The following is a 15,288-nucleotide window of genomic DNA, read 5'->3' on the forward strand; positions in this document are numbered from 1 at the left end:
AAATCGAAGGTAGACACAATATGCTGGAGTAACTTAGCGGGACAGGCAGCATTTCTGGAGAGAAGGAATGGGTGACATTTCGTGTTGAGATCCTTCTTCAGACTGATCAGAAGTCTGAAGAAGGGTCTCAATCCGAAACTTCACCCGTTCCTTCTCTCCAGAGATACTGCCTGTCCCGCTGAGTTACTCCAGCCTTTTGAGTGGCAGTGGCGGTCCCAGGCTTATAACCAAGTCAAGTCAAATCAACTTTATTTGTCACATACACATACAAGATGTGCAGTGAAATAAAAATGACAATGCCCGCGGATGGTAGGGACTTTTTGAAATTTGATGTATTAAAATCATGTTTTAGTGCATTGTAGAAGTATGATTTCAATGTTTTCTGTTTGAAGTATTTTTAAGATAATGTAGGGCCTACATGAGTGATAGGAGCAAGTGATTATTATTTTTGACCCGAAACGATACGTCACCCATTCATTTTCTCCAGAGATGCTGCCTTACTGAGTTACTCCAGCAACCCCTGGGTTCCGCGGCCCATGGTAATTCAGCGGGTCAGGCAACATCTCTGTAGAAGGGTCTCGACCCGAAACGTCACCTATTTCTGTTCTCCAAAGAAGCTGCCTGTCCCGCTGAGTTACTCCAGCACATTGTGTCTACCTTCGGTATAAACCAGCATCTGCAGTTCCTTCCTACAGATGCTGCCTGGCCGCAGGGAATGGCTAGGCAGTGGGGAGAGGGTGGGGCGAGAGGAACTCGCTGTCGCGGCTTCACTGCAGGTCCCAGACACCCCGTCTCCGCAAGAACTCCCCGGGGCTAGGACAATCCCTCCACCCCCCACCCCCGCCCGCCCCGGACAGGAGGGAGGGACTGGGGGACATTGCCCACCTCTTAAAGGGCTCTTAAAGATAACGGAGTCAGCAATATGGGGAGAAGGCAGGAACGGGGTACTGATTGGGGATGATCAGCCATCGGTGCTGGCTCGAAGGGCTGAATGGCCTACTCCTGCACCTTTTGTCTATTGTCTATTGTCTCTGCAACCAACGTGCAAACCCCGGCACTCCCCAAGGAATATTAAACTAAACATACCTGTGAGCAAAACACAAACACACATGTCTTTCACCCCCCCCCTTCTCTCTCCCCCACATCTCACCGTCTCTCCGCCAGGCCAGTCTCTTCCCCTGTCTCCCACTCGCATTTGCGCCCTCTCTCTCGCTCTTACACCCCACTCTCCTGCTACCTGGCACCCCCGTTCGCTTTTTTTTTCTTGAATGACCTTTGACAAATCCCATGATTCCTTGCGTTATCCGGAATACCGAACTCGCTTATTCAGGATTAAAACATCTTCAGCCTGTGCTGAGGAAACGACATTGTGTTTGGTGCAGTTGTCACAACAATCAAAGAAGCAACGGAACAGTAATGAGAAATAGGGTGTCATGATAGGGGAGAATAAGTGTTCGGCACGGACTAGAAGGGCCGAGATGGCCTGTTTCCGTGCTGTAATTGTTATATGGTTATATGATTAAGAAGTGGATTTCTGAGCCAGACTAATAGGAGCTACTTTATTGTAAATTATTGATTACATTTTAAACACAATTTTTTTTTTTCTTTTTTCTTTTTAACTTATCCAATTTACATATTTATCCTATTGTTGGCCTGAAAATAAGACATCCCGATCTTTTATGTTTTGCCATTCAGGAATGCAAACAAATCTAGAGAGACTTAAAAAATATCTCTTTGAGGAATATAATCGGCTGGTAGCTCTTCAAACACAATTAACTGATGATTTCCAAAAGGTAAGCAAAACAATTCATTCTATCCAAGTGTGGTATTACTTTTTAGGGAAATGCTGATAAATTGTATTTCTTTATGCTGTGTTTTTTTAAAAGAACTTTGTTAACCATGGCTCAGTTGTTAGCACATTTATCTGATTTAGAAGATAGTACAGGTGCACAACCTTTTATCCGAAAGCCTTGGGACCAGACACTTGTCGGATTTCGGACATTTTCGGATTTCCGAATGGAAGATTTTTAGCGTAGATTAGGTAGGTAGCGCGGGCGGCTTGAAAAGTCTGGAGTGGCTGCCTCCTCCCCGGAGACCGGGGAATCATTGTAAATCATTGCATAAATGTTAGTCAGTTAGTTTGGAGGGATTTTATGTGGTGGTGGTGGGGTGTGCAGGGGGAAACTTTAATTCTTAGTCCCCTACCTGGTCGGCGACTCCCAACATCGCGGAGCTGGGGGCTCCGTCCGATCGCGGGCGGCGCTGGTTGGAGCTCCGACCCTGGCAACTCTACCCCTGGCTGCGAGGCACTCCAAATCCAGCGTCGCCCGCGGCCGGATGCCCGCAGCCCCAGCTCCGCGAATGTTGGGAGTCGGCAGCCACAGCGCTCCAGAGCTTACCGCGCGGCGACCCGATAAGGCATTGCCCGCTCCCCGCTGGTATCCCAGCGCTGCGACGCCGCCGACTCCCAACATTCACGGAGCTGGGGCTGCGGGCATCCGGCCGCTGGCGGCGGTGGATTTGGAGCGCCCCGCAGCCAGTGATAGTGTTGCCGGGGTCGGAGCTACAACCGGCGCTGCCCGCGGCCGGACGCCCGCAGCCCCAGCTGGGAGTTGGCGGCAACAGCGCTGCGGAGCTTACTGCACGGCGACCCGGTAAGGCATTGACCGCTCCCCGCCTCTCTCCGACCAGGTAGGGGACTAAGAATTAAAATGTACCCCTTCACCCCCCCCCCCCCCCCCCCCTTTCACATAAAAGCCCCCCAAACTAACTGACTAACATTTAAGCAATGATTTACAGGTGTTTAAGTGTCTCCCCGGTCTCCGGGGAGGAGGCAGCCGCTACAGTAGTACAGACCTGGGTTGACCGTGGGTCGTTTCGGGTCAAGTTTGGCGCCAAACGCGATCTTTGGTGTGCAGACGACATCCTGGAAAAAAATGGCCGGTTTTCGGAGTTTTTCGGTTTCCGGAACACCGGATAAAAGGTTGTGCACCTGTAGTTTCAAGTGCTAGTTTGGAGTATTGAGTGCATTACGTAACTTGGGCATGCTGCACTGCTGAGCTTCCAGCAACTGGATAAAATGTTAAATTATCTAATCTGACATGTAAGGTGGATTTCAAAGATCCTTTAGCATTTCCTTCACAAAGAATAAGAATGCAATCTCTGATGCCCTAGACTATAGTTCAAGTTCAAGTTACATTTATTGTCACATGCGCCAATTGGTACAATGAGATTTGAGTTACCATACAGCCATACGAATAAAAAGAACACAAAACACAATAGTGTTTAAACATAAACATCTCCACATAGGGAATCAACGTTCCCGGTGTGAGGGAAGGCTATAAAGTTCAGTCATCTTCCACATTATTAATCCGTGGTCGGTGCCTTTGAGCCCTCCGCAGTCGCCGCTACGGACAGCCCGATGTTCAGGCCCTCTGGCCGGGATGATCAGAATTCCGACGTCGAAACAAAAGAACACTCTCAGTGGCTTGGAGTTTCCGAATCGTCGGCTTCCTACCGGAGACCACGGCTCCCGAAGTCCACAGGCCGAGCTGGACGGAGCTCCAACACTGGTGACCCCGGCATGGGGTCCCAGGACTCCGTAATGTTACAGTCTGCGGCTAGAAGCTCCGCAAACCACAGCTCCATGATGTTAAAGCAGCTGGCCCAACACTCCGAAGCCTCAACACGGCGATCCCCGGTATGGCATCACCCGCTCCATGATGATAATTCAGTGCTGCGCCACTGCTGAAGCTCTGGCCGGTCTCCGGCAGGAAAGGCCTCGCCAATCCAGTTGGTAGGCCGCAAGGGGAGGGGGGGGGGTGCAAAGATGCGACGGAGAAAATACGCTTCCTCGACCAGAAAGTGTCTGGAAACGTTCCCCCTTCCCCTCCCCACCTCCCTCACATAAAAAAAGACTAAGAAACCTCCAAAAACATACTTTAACAGACTAAAAATAACAAAAAGGGTGAAAGACCAGACAGACTGCTGACTTCATGGCAACAAATGTTCTATTTGTTCATTGCAGTTTATAGGATCAAGATGTTCAGTAATTCATTTCATATAATACAGGAGTGACTACATATCAATTTACTTAATTCGCTGTGAAGCTTTATGGATATCTTGATCACAAAATAACTTTTTTTGCGATCGAGTTAAACATGAACGATTTTAACAGACTGAGGTTCAAGTTTTGATTGCGATATCTTTTAAACATGTTATTACAATATTTGGACACCATAAGTAAAGCTAAAATACATATTATTTTGTAAAGTGAAAGCCTCATTTTGTTTCCTAACCTTGCTTGTAATTTCAGATCGAAGATCGCCAAGCTGCATACCTACATTTGAAACTTCAAATGGAAGAAGAAAATGTTAGATTGCGTATGCAGATAGAAAGCTCACATGCCAGTTCTCAAGACCTTAATGGTGAACCTTAAACATTACTTTATCACCTGAACCATTTTCGTCATGCTAATATGGCAAACCATAATTTTCAAGGGTAGATTAAAATAACAAATACCTGGGAAACAAGTCCACTAAAAACGTATGGATAATGTGGATAAATATGAGGTTATCCACTTTGGTGGCAAAAAATAGGAAAGTAGACTATTATCTGAATGGTAGCCGATTAGGAAAAGGGGAGATGCAACGAAACCTGGGTGTCATGGTACACCAGTCATTGAAAGTAGGCATGCAGGTGCAGCAGGCAGTGAAGAAAGTGAATGGTATGTTAGCATTCATAGCAAAAGGATTTAAGTATAGGAGCAGGGAGGTTCTACTGCAGTTGTACAGGGTCTTGGTGAGACCACACCTGGAGTATTGCGTACAGTTTTGGTCTCCAAATCTGAGGAAAGACATTCTTGCCATAGAGGGAGTACAGAGAAGGTTCACCAGACTGATTCCTGGGATGTCAGGACTTTCAAATGAAGAAAGACTGGATAGACTCGGCTTGTACTCGCTAGAATTTAGAAGATTGAATTTAGAAGATAGAAACTTACAAAATTCTTAAGGGGTTGGACAGGCTAGATTCAGGAAGATTCTTCCCGATGTTGGGGAAGTCCAGAAGAAAGGGTCACAGATAAGGGTGAAATCTTTTAGGACCGAGATGAGAAAAACATTTTTCACACAGAGAGTGGTGAATCTTTGGAATTCTCTGCCACAGAAGGTAGTTGAGGCCAGTTCATTGGCTATATTTAAGAGGGAGTTAGATGTGGCCCTTGTGGCTAAAGGGATCAGGGGGTATGGAGAGAAGGCAGGTATAGGATACTGAGTTGGATGATCAGCCATGATTATATTGAATGGCGGTGCAGGCTCGAAGGGCCGATTGGCCTACTCCTGCACCTATTCTCTATGTTTCTATGTATTTCATAATTTCAATAAAGATATGGAATACTAACAATTTGCATATCTATCTGCTGCTTAGATCTTAAGGAACAGCTAAAAATCCGGTCAGCTCGGCTTGAAGAGATCGTAAAACTAAAGCAGGAATTTTGCCTACAGAAGGCAGAGTTGCAAGAGCAACATGCAGAAGAAATAAAAAGTTTGAAGACTACCTATGAACAGCAATATCAAGAGATGGAGGCAAAATATACAGGAGAAAACATCAGTCTACAGCAAAAACTACAGAAGATGACTGGCTTTGTCTCACAGTCCAGGTATGAACAAGTTGATTCAACCTCCAGTTGGAATCGAGGCATCTTGCAAGTTTTCGGGACATTATAGCTCCTGCTCATAATTGTGTTGGCCGTGGTTCACTTGATGGCACTGTTCCCACAGAATGAGAACGTGCGATTCAAGTGTTCAAGAAGGAACTGCAGATGCTGGAAAATCGAAGGTATACAAAATTGCTGGAGAAACTCAGCGGGTGCGGCAGCATCTATGGAGCAAAGGAAATAGGCAACGTTTCGGACCAAAACTATTAACGGGATGCTGTACTATCAGAAATACCTTATTTCAGATGAGATGTTGAGGCAGAGACTTGTCTGCTTTCTCATTTGCACTTCATGGAAGAATGGAGTGATGGTGGGAGTGGAGTGAGGGATGAGTGGGTAGGTGCCATCTCTTCAAAATAATGCCACGTGGAACCTTCATCCACATGTATAGGTGAAGCCTTTTTTGTGGAGTAATTACCTAATGGACAGTTTATGGAAGTTAGGTTCAGCCTTTGCCATTTTTTGAGGATTTAGCATATTTTAACCAGTAGTTCTCTACAGTCTGCAACAACAGAATTTCCAAACCGCCTCTGACGTAGTTTGGCAAAAAAGTTGAAACAATGGAAATTCAGTGAGAAAGAGATAATATTTGAAGAGTGAAATAAAACTGACTGAATTTTGTTTTTAACAGTCTCAAGGATATTTGACAATTGGGGCGCCTGGCACTTGGGACATTCCTTTTCACTGTGCAGTGTAAAATATTGAGTAATATATTTCAAATCACTGAGTTCAAACTAGAAGAAGTCATTATAAACATTTTTATTTCTCAAATCAGATTGCACCTGCTGTTCAATTCTGATTATTGGGAAAAGGTGGTGTGGAACACTGACAAAGTGGAGATCAGTTGTAATGTATACCCTAAAGGGCCTGTCCCACTTGGACGTCATTTGCGCGTCTTTTACGCGACATCATTTACGGGTCAAGTGGTGACGTTGGCAGTGTCGCGCGGTCGTGTGCGGTGCCCCAAGATTTTGGGATTCACAAAATCTTCGCGTGCCACCTGCATGACACGCAAATGACACCCATGTGGGACAGACCCTTTAGTCTGATGCAGGTGCATTAGTTTATGACATTCATGGAGTTCCGTGCAGTCCTTATGAAAACATTATCCTATCTTTTACTAAAGTCATCCCTCATCGTGTTTGCAGTGCTACCTTTGGATATACTTTCAACAAATCTGGCAGTTCATAACTTCCATATGGGCCATCAGTTGTAGCAGAAGTGAACAGTACTGCAATATGTAATCCATGGCCTGTCACATTCTAAACTGTAATTGCAGTCGAGCCGGGGGAATCTATATTGGTTGAATCAGTACTGAAGGATTTACTGGGGGCTGAACCAAGTGCACTTAGAAAGGACATGAATACCTGATGATGCTGCAACACAGGACTACATGCCTGCTCGTCTGCATCAATAGCAAATTGCAATAGATAAGGCTAAGTGATCCCACAGCCAGTGGATAAAATCAATAGACTTGCCGTCCTGCCTTTCAAGGAATGAATTTAAAAGGCAATCAGTGACCAATGTGAGAAGGAGGCTCCATGGCCATCTTCAACGACAGCGGACGTCAATGTAATACCCTCGATTTCAACCCACATGTTCAGGCAGAACTGCCAAGTGAAAGATCCATCTTTGTTTCCTTCTGAAATCCCCATTATCATAGGGGCCAGGAGATACACAATCAGGATTATGGAAGTCCAGGGTGCCCTCCCCACATCCCAATAGTATAAATGCTCATTTTTTAATTATTTAGTTCAATATACATTGACTAATTTAATTATTCTTGTAACATATCATTCCATCTCACAGCTATGTTTGTTCCTTGAGTCAATGTTGCCTTTTAAATCCCCTCTCTTTCTCACCTGAAAATCTTGTAACCAGTAATGTTAAGCTGCTACTACTGACCATTTTAAGCCATGTTTATCAGAAATCCTTCTGTTTTCAGCTATAGTTTTCTGCCTTCTAAATATTTGCCTCCTGCTAAACACAACCAAACCCTCCCCAACATCCATAGCAACCTGCCTGTGAGGTTATTCGTTTCATCTTACAGAAACATAGACATAGAAACATAGAAAATAGGTGCAGGAGTAGGCCATTCGGCCCTTCGAGCCTGCACCGCCATTCAATATGAACATGGCTGATCATCCAACTCAGTTATCATGTTAGGGTACAACCATTCGGACCTGTATATGCCCCATCTTCCCCACAACTGGCCCCCAATGACCAAAACATTGAGTGTTTAGCATCATCTCTGATCAAATATCATCTATGTGTACTATCCTCCTCTTTCTGTGCATAACACTGGGGGTAATCTGGATTACTACTTCTGAAATCCGACAAAATGTTGGCTTCGCTCTTTAAAATATGCTTTTTAAATGAAGAAATATTGTGAAGGCCGATCCATGTTTGCAGGTTTGTGTCTCCACCTTCAGGACATTAATAAGCACTACTACTGCAAAACAACATTTTTGCATTTGCATGAGCCATTTGAATGTAGTAAAACATCTTGAGGTACTTTGTGGTGGTCTAATCACACCCCAAATAGTTCCCCACAGATTAAATATATTTACAAGGTATGGCAGAATGTTTAAAGGGAGAATGAAGCTGATGAAGCATAGGTTTCTACTGCAAGTATTAGTTTCTTTGGTTATTTCTTCAACCTCTCATTTAGGACAGGAATAAATGCACCTGCTGAGCCTGTGACGGGACGTTCTGCTGTTGAGGTGGAAAAACAAAGAATGGGGGAATACAAGGTAAAGGATACGATGTGCTAAAGTACATGACAGTGTAAAATAAAACTCTTAAAAATGAATATTATTACATCCATTAGAGTTTTTGTGTAAGGGAGATTACAGCTTTTTGTGTCTATCCTCAGCATTACATCCCTGTTATTGTATACAAGCCCTCTTGAAATAAATGCTAGCATTGAGTTTGCTTTCTTTACAACTGATTCGACTTGCAGGTTAACTTTTTGGGAATCTTGCACCAGCACTCCCAAGTCCCTTTGCACCTACGGGTTCTGGATTCTCTTCCCATTTAGAAAATAGTCTACGCCTTTATTCTTACTACCAAAATGCATGACGCCACACTTTGCTAGACTATATTCCATCTGCCACTTCTCTGCCCACTCTCCCAATCTGTCCATGTCCTTCCGCAGAGTCCCTGCTTTCTCAACACTACCTGCCCTTCCACCTATTTTCGTATCATCCACAAACTTAGCTACAAAGCCTTCAATCCTCTCTCCCAAATCATTAATATACAACGTGAGGAATAAAGGCCCCAGCATCGACCCCTGCGGTACTCCGCTAGTCACTGGCAGCCAACCAGAACAAGCCCCCTTTATTGCCACTATGTCTTCTGCCATCCAGCCAACCTGCTATCCATGCTACTATCTGCCTTTTGATACCGTGGGCTCTTATCTTCCTTAGCAGCCTCACGTGTGGTACCTTATCAAAGGCTTTCTGAAAATCCAAGTAAATAACATCTACTGACTCTCCTTTGTCTGTCCTGCTATTTACTTCTTCAAAAAATTCCAACAAATTTGTCAAGCAAGATTCACAAAGCCATGCTGACTTCGGCCTATTTTATCGTGAACTTCTAAACACTCTGTAAACTCATCCTTTATAATGGACTCTAAAATCTTACCAACCACTGAAGTCTGACTAACAGGCCTATAGTTCCCACTATTCTACTTTGCTCCCTTCTTGTGCAATGGGGTAATATTCACAATTCTCCAATCATCTGGAACCTCTCCTGTCTCTAGTGATTCTTGAACTATCATTATCAATGCCTCCACAATCTCTAAAGCCACCTCTTTCAGAACCCTAGGATGCAGTCCATCTGGTCCAGGTGACATCCATCTTCAGCCTTTTCAGCTTCCCAAGCACTTTATCTCTAGTAATAGCCTTTTCACTAACATCCATCCCTGACTCTTGAATTTCAGGCACATTGCTTGTGCCTTCCACTGTAAAGACTGATGCAAAAATATTATTCAACTCCTCTGCCATTTTTTATTCCCCATTATCACTTCTCCTGCATCATTCTCCAGTGACTCAACTTCCACTCTTGCCTCTTTCTTATTCTTTATATAACTGAAGAAACACTTGATATCCTCTTTTATATTGTTGGCTAGCTTACCTTCATATTTCATCTTTTCTCCCCGTATTGTATTTTTAGTTACCTTATGTTGTTCTTTAAAAGCTTCCCAATCCTGTGGCTTTGCACTAATCTTTGCTGTGTTATATGCCTTCTCTTTTAGTTTTATACTGAACTTGACTTCCCTTGTCAGCCATGGTCGCCTCTTACTCCCACTAGAATCTTTCTTCCTCTTTGGAATAAAAAGTTCCTGCATCTTCTGGATTATTCCCAGAAAATCATGCCATTGCTGTTCCACCGTCACCCCTGCTAGGGTCCCTTTCCAGTCAACTTTGGCCAGCTGTTATGCCTCTGTTGTTCCCTTTGCTCAGCTACAATCCGACACATCCGATTTCACCTTCTCCCTCTCAAAATGCAGATTAAAACTTATTATCTTGTGGTCACTACTTCCTAATGGTTCCTTTACCTTGAGTTCCCTTATCAAATCCAGTTCATTACATGGATTCATTGCATCTAGTTTGATTAAATTTCTTTGGGAAGTTGTTCTTAATGAATTTTAATCATACCTGTTATATTGGTGATAAAATAAATGTTATGGTCATGGCTGGATGCTAATCATTTCTCCTGATGCTGTTGAATATTTTGAGTATTGTTGGATCTGCATTGTTCAGATAAGTCAATACTTTTTGCAGTATATTCCTGAAATGAATCTCACAGTAGAAGGTAAGGTTTGGGAAATCAGAAGGGATGTTGCTTACTCCAGAGGAAGTCTACCCACCAACCTACTTTTACCTCCTCTTAAATATTCATAAATGTATTCACTCTTAATTTGTTTACATATCATTAATTTAAGCCAGATAGATAGTTGAGGACTGATGTCCTTGACAGAATCTTTGACATTTGGCTAACAATCTGTTATTGTTGGAGAGATCCCAATTATTCTGTTCTCCCATTCAATTGCAAAGCATCCTATGTCTCATTCCAGAGTTCTCAGATTTGGCCAAAAATTATTCATCAGCATATTTTTGGACTTTTCCTTTCTGATCAATTGCTTTTTAGATTTATTCTTTATCGGAAAGCAAAATATAGCCTAAACTTTGCAAATTAGCACTAGGTTTAGCAATGTTACAAAATTTTGAGATTAAAAAAATCAAATCTGCAATTTATCCCATCAGATAAAGCATAAAAAGAAGTTTAATTTGACACCTAATTCACTTTCCTATCTCAAGTATTTAAAAGGTTATGGCCATTTTCATACTTGGAAATTAGCATCTTGTTCCCTATTGATTTTCTATGGACATAACAAAAAAGCTGTGATCGTGGACAGTCAAAAGCCCATAACTTTCTTAAAAATTAAGAGAACTGAATGAAATTTTCAGTTATCATAGATTGAAGCATTCTGAAACAAATATAAAACAATCTTACTTGGATGCCTGAAATTAAAGGATATAATTAGTTAGTTACCCAATTGTAGCTAATTTCAAACTTCAATTACTAGATCTAAACATCTATCTATTTCTTAATAAATGATTAACATTTTTTAATAGCCTAAGTGTCCAAATAATATTCACAAATAATTCACAATAAAACATGATTTTTAAATCTCATGACATTAATTTATAGGCCAAATGGAAGGAATTTAGTGTTCAATTGTTGTAAATTAAAGTCAATTTAAATCGGCTTTCTAGTGGGTTCCTGTGAACGCGCTGGTTTAGAACGTTCACATTGCGCTAGATTTGTACCCTCAAATGCCCAGAAAAATACTGCGGGATATAATGGGCCCAAAATTAGCTACTCGCAACTTTAAACTTTGTATTAAGGGATCTTAAGAAGCCCTTTTTAATGTAAAAATAAACAACCTACCTTCTGCTGTCCCCTGTATGAGATCCGACCCGTTGCCGGCGGTCGGCGGTTTAGAGGTTAATTTTTACACTACTATAACAATTAGATAACGCCCTTAAAAGTAATAATAGCTAAAGCGACGGAATCTTCCAGCGATTTTTCGTTAATAATTAACTAGGCTGAACATCCTCAGTTTGAACAGCCTAGGGGAAATCGCGTTTTAAACCCGCCCCCCTCTAAACGGCGCCAAAATCACGCACACGGGCTGGGACAAATTTTCAGCGATGCTTCAGGTAGGCTTTGCAACATACCTACTAGGTTTACTCTTCCCTCATTGGCCATGCTTATTAACAATATCACACCCCAGTTGGAATCAGCTGGGAAATGCCAGCATTGTTGAACTGTTAGCATTTCTTAGACTAAGTACCATCAAGTTTGGGATTCCTGTGCAAATTCAGAATCTGCCAGCAACTATTTCCCCAAATGTGTCCTAACTTGAACTACCCATGGGTGACTTCCCAGAGAGCATAAGCATGTTACAATTCCTTACTGTAGTTGAGTTCATTCATTTAAATTAAAATATAGTTCCTACTTCAGGATCAGAGGCTAGCTCCTCAAAGGTTATGATATTGATCTGCACACTGAACCTGCACAAGAAACAACATAGAGTTTGCTGTGTTCTGACCTGTCCAAATTGATAGTTTATGTTCCACAAAGGCCACTGCACAGGTCCTTCCAATTTTAAATTAGCCCTTTTGGTATTACGTCAGCACTGGCCTTTTTGCAAAAGATTTACTGGTGCTACAGTATGAAGCACTTTCTTTTTTTAGCAATTAGTATTAGAATAAAATTTGTATCAAAATGCAATTCATACAAAGAATGCCAACCATAGACCTAAATGTACATAATGCATATTTTTCCTAGGCTGAGTCAAAAGCGGACAGTATTCAGGAGCAACAATGGCACATGAATCACCCAAGCCTTTTACAACAGGAACCAAATTTGAAAAAGGCATTGCATGGTTTGGAGGAGCATTGCCATCAAAATCAAAAACAAATGGAATCTATCGTAACACATTACAGTCTGGAGAGGAAAATGGTTGGTGAGCCGGCTGACCTTGCTGGAGGGGAGCCTAATACAAGTGTTCAAAGTTTGAATGAAATCCTTTCAAAAGTTGCTCTGGAAGCGACTGAAGAGCAAAATAGGGAACTTGCTGAATCTGTACATCATCTGCAACAGCAATATGAAGAACGGTTGCAGGAAGAAATTGCCAAGGTATGCTGGTGTCATTTAAGGCTAAGCGTAACAAGGATACTTATAACTGTAAACCACCATTTTCAGTAAATTCAAATGCATGACAATACAGCCATAGTTCTCCCAAATAACAATTTGCAAATACTGCACTTCGAGACTTTTGTCAATAATATTATAGTGTAATGTAATATAATGGCTGTAAAAATAATATAGGCTTCGAAATTATTAAAATGTTGGCATCAATGTACTTTAGTTGACGTATCAATAAGTGTTTGTCCTTGTTTCATTTCTTTATAGGTAATTGTACAGATGTCTGTACAGTTTGCTCAGCAAACTGAGATGGCTAGGGTGAGTAGGGATGAGCAAGATAAATCTAATACATGTAGAGTAACTGAAGAATCGCAGACAGAAATGGAACCTATTCCAAAACAAGATCTCCAGTTTGATACAGAGAGAAACAAAATGGAAGAATTGTTTTCAGAAGAAAAAGGGGAGTTCCAGAGAGAACTTACACAGAAGAATACAGAAGCTCTTTCTGTTGAAAGGCAAATGCAAAATGTCAAAATTGTGTATAAATTAGGGACACATGATGTGATTTCAGAAGCTGATTTGCAAGAGGAATTTTTGAATGCTGAACAAGAACTGTTTAGAGATTTTTGTGCGACAGGTAACTCTAACCTGAAAGAAATGAGCTTGCAATGTAAAATGGAAATAAATGAATTCGAGAACCAAGAACTTGCACAGGTGAGATCCAGCTTTACCGATATAATAACTTACATTTGTGTAATAGCACATACCTGATTGTCTTGGACCTTCAAACATAGTTTAAACCCTAACTTCAGAAACTGTTATTACATAAGCTGAATTAGTGTCAGAATCCTTTCCATATTTCTGGGAATGACTTGTTATTCAGATTAATCAATGAGGTGCCCTTACACTTCAGATACAAGCAAGGACAATGCTGCAATGAACCTACATTTGTTTAAATTGGACTTTCGTCAATTGCAAACATACAGTTGGAAGCAGGCTCCTTATGTCTGGTCTATGATAGTTAATGAGATCATGACTGATCTGATTTTTTTTTTTTAACCTCAATTCTGCATTTCCATCTAACTGTGGTTAGCATTCATCCCGTTGAAATGTCTATATCTTTCTTACAAATATTCAAGGCCTCTTTTTCCACCATCTTTTGAGGAAGAATGTTCCAAACAGTGTCAGCCCTCTCAGAGAAAGAAATATTGTTCAATCTCTGTCTAAAATAGGTGATCTCTTATGTTTAAACAATGATCTGCAGTTTTACATTCTCCCACAACAGGAAACGTCCTCCACGCTGCACCTCCTCTAGTTTTGATAGTTCTCTCTCTTATTTTTCCAGCACATACAAGCCCAGCTTGGCCTATTAATAACTGAATTACTTCCAATGCATTAATATCATTTTAAAAATTCTATAAAATATTTAGGTAACAAAAGATTAAAATGTTATTTTAAAAAAAAGTACAAATGCAGCAGAATGGCTGAATTTCACAATGCAATGTCTGAATGAAATAGTATACTGAACAATGCAGCAAAAGTTGCAGCTTAACCATTTCCCAAATTTTCTGTATTAGGAGAGACTAGAAGACCTGAGACAGGAGCTTGTTCGTCAAGATCAGGAGTATCAGCAATCATTAGAAGCTTTACGACAATTGCATGCACAACAATTGGAGAGGCTGCAAGATGAGCAGGAACAATTATTGGCTGAAATGGAAAGATTAAAAGGGCAGCTTCAAGAGGTAAGAACTCTACATGACATGTACCTAATTCATGCACATGAAAATGGGCACTTGTATCTCAAAATGATGTGCAGTGATGAGTGTTAAAATGAAATGCTGGAAATCTTAGTGACTTGGTTTAATTAAATCAAATAAAATGAAAGTAGTCGGGTAAATTATCAAATTGAAGGTTTTCTTTTCCTCCCTTTATATTGGGGTAGAAAGGGGTGATGAAACATGGTGATTTCCAGCGCCTGCATTTTGTTTTGATAACAATGAGTCAGTACACAGAAGGGAGATTGATAATCTGGTTGAGCAGTAACAAAACACAATCCTGCACTCAACGTTAGGAAGACTGAGGATTTGTCGATATCAGGAAAGGAAAGCCAAGGGGCCATGAACTTGTCTTCATCGGACGGAAGACAGTGGAGACACACAACAGCTTCCAGCTAACATTGGGAAAAAAGGTACTGGAGCCCGAGTACCACCACCTCCAGGCTCAAGAGTAGCTTCTTCTCATCAACTATCAGGCTTTTGAAACACAGAGCACAATCCCAACCACAACCCTACCTTGACACTGAACTACTATAACCTTTATTCAGTTACATTAGGTATTTTGGCATGCATTACTAT

The 15,288-nt window shown here is 41.7% G+C and overlaps 1 protein-coding gene across 4 annotated transcripts in view; it reads left to right on the plus strand.

The window, feature by feature from the left end:
* Window positions 1-15,288, plus strand: part of LOC129709537 (A-kinase anchor protein 9-like) — a 200,255-nt gene that overhangs the window by 67,030 nt on the left and 117,937 nt on the right. For all 4 annotated transcript variants that reach the window (XM_055656004.1, XM_055656013.1, XM_055656019.1 and 1 more), the window contains 7 exons: window positions 1,696-1,793; window positions 4,316-4,427; window positions 5,425-5,656; window positions 8,385-8,466; window positions 12,575-12,925; window positions 13,202-13,648; window positions 14,512-14,676. In XM_055656004.1, coding sequence (XP_055511979.1) covers window positions 1,696-1,793; window positions 4,316-4,427; window positions 5,425-5,656; window positions 8,385-8,466; window positions 12,575-12,925; window positions 13,202-13,648; window positions 14,512-14,676 — 1,487 coding nt within the window. The remainder of the gene's footprint in view (window positions 1-1,695; window positions 1,794-4,315; window positions 4,428-5,424; window positions 5,657-8,384; window positions 8,467-12,574; window positions 12,926-13,201; window positions 13,649-14,511; window positions 14,677-15,288) is intronic.

This window comes from Leucoraja erinacea, chromosome 2, assembly GCF_028641065.1.
Source record: "Leucoraja erinacea ecotype New England chromosome 2, Leri_hhj_1, whole genome shotgun sequence".
Taxonomy (NCBI): Eukaryota; Metazoa; Chordata; class Chondrichthyes; order Rajiformes; family Rajidae; genus Leucoraja; species Leucoraja erinaceus.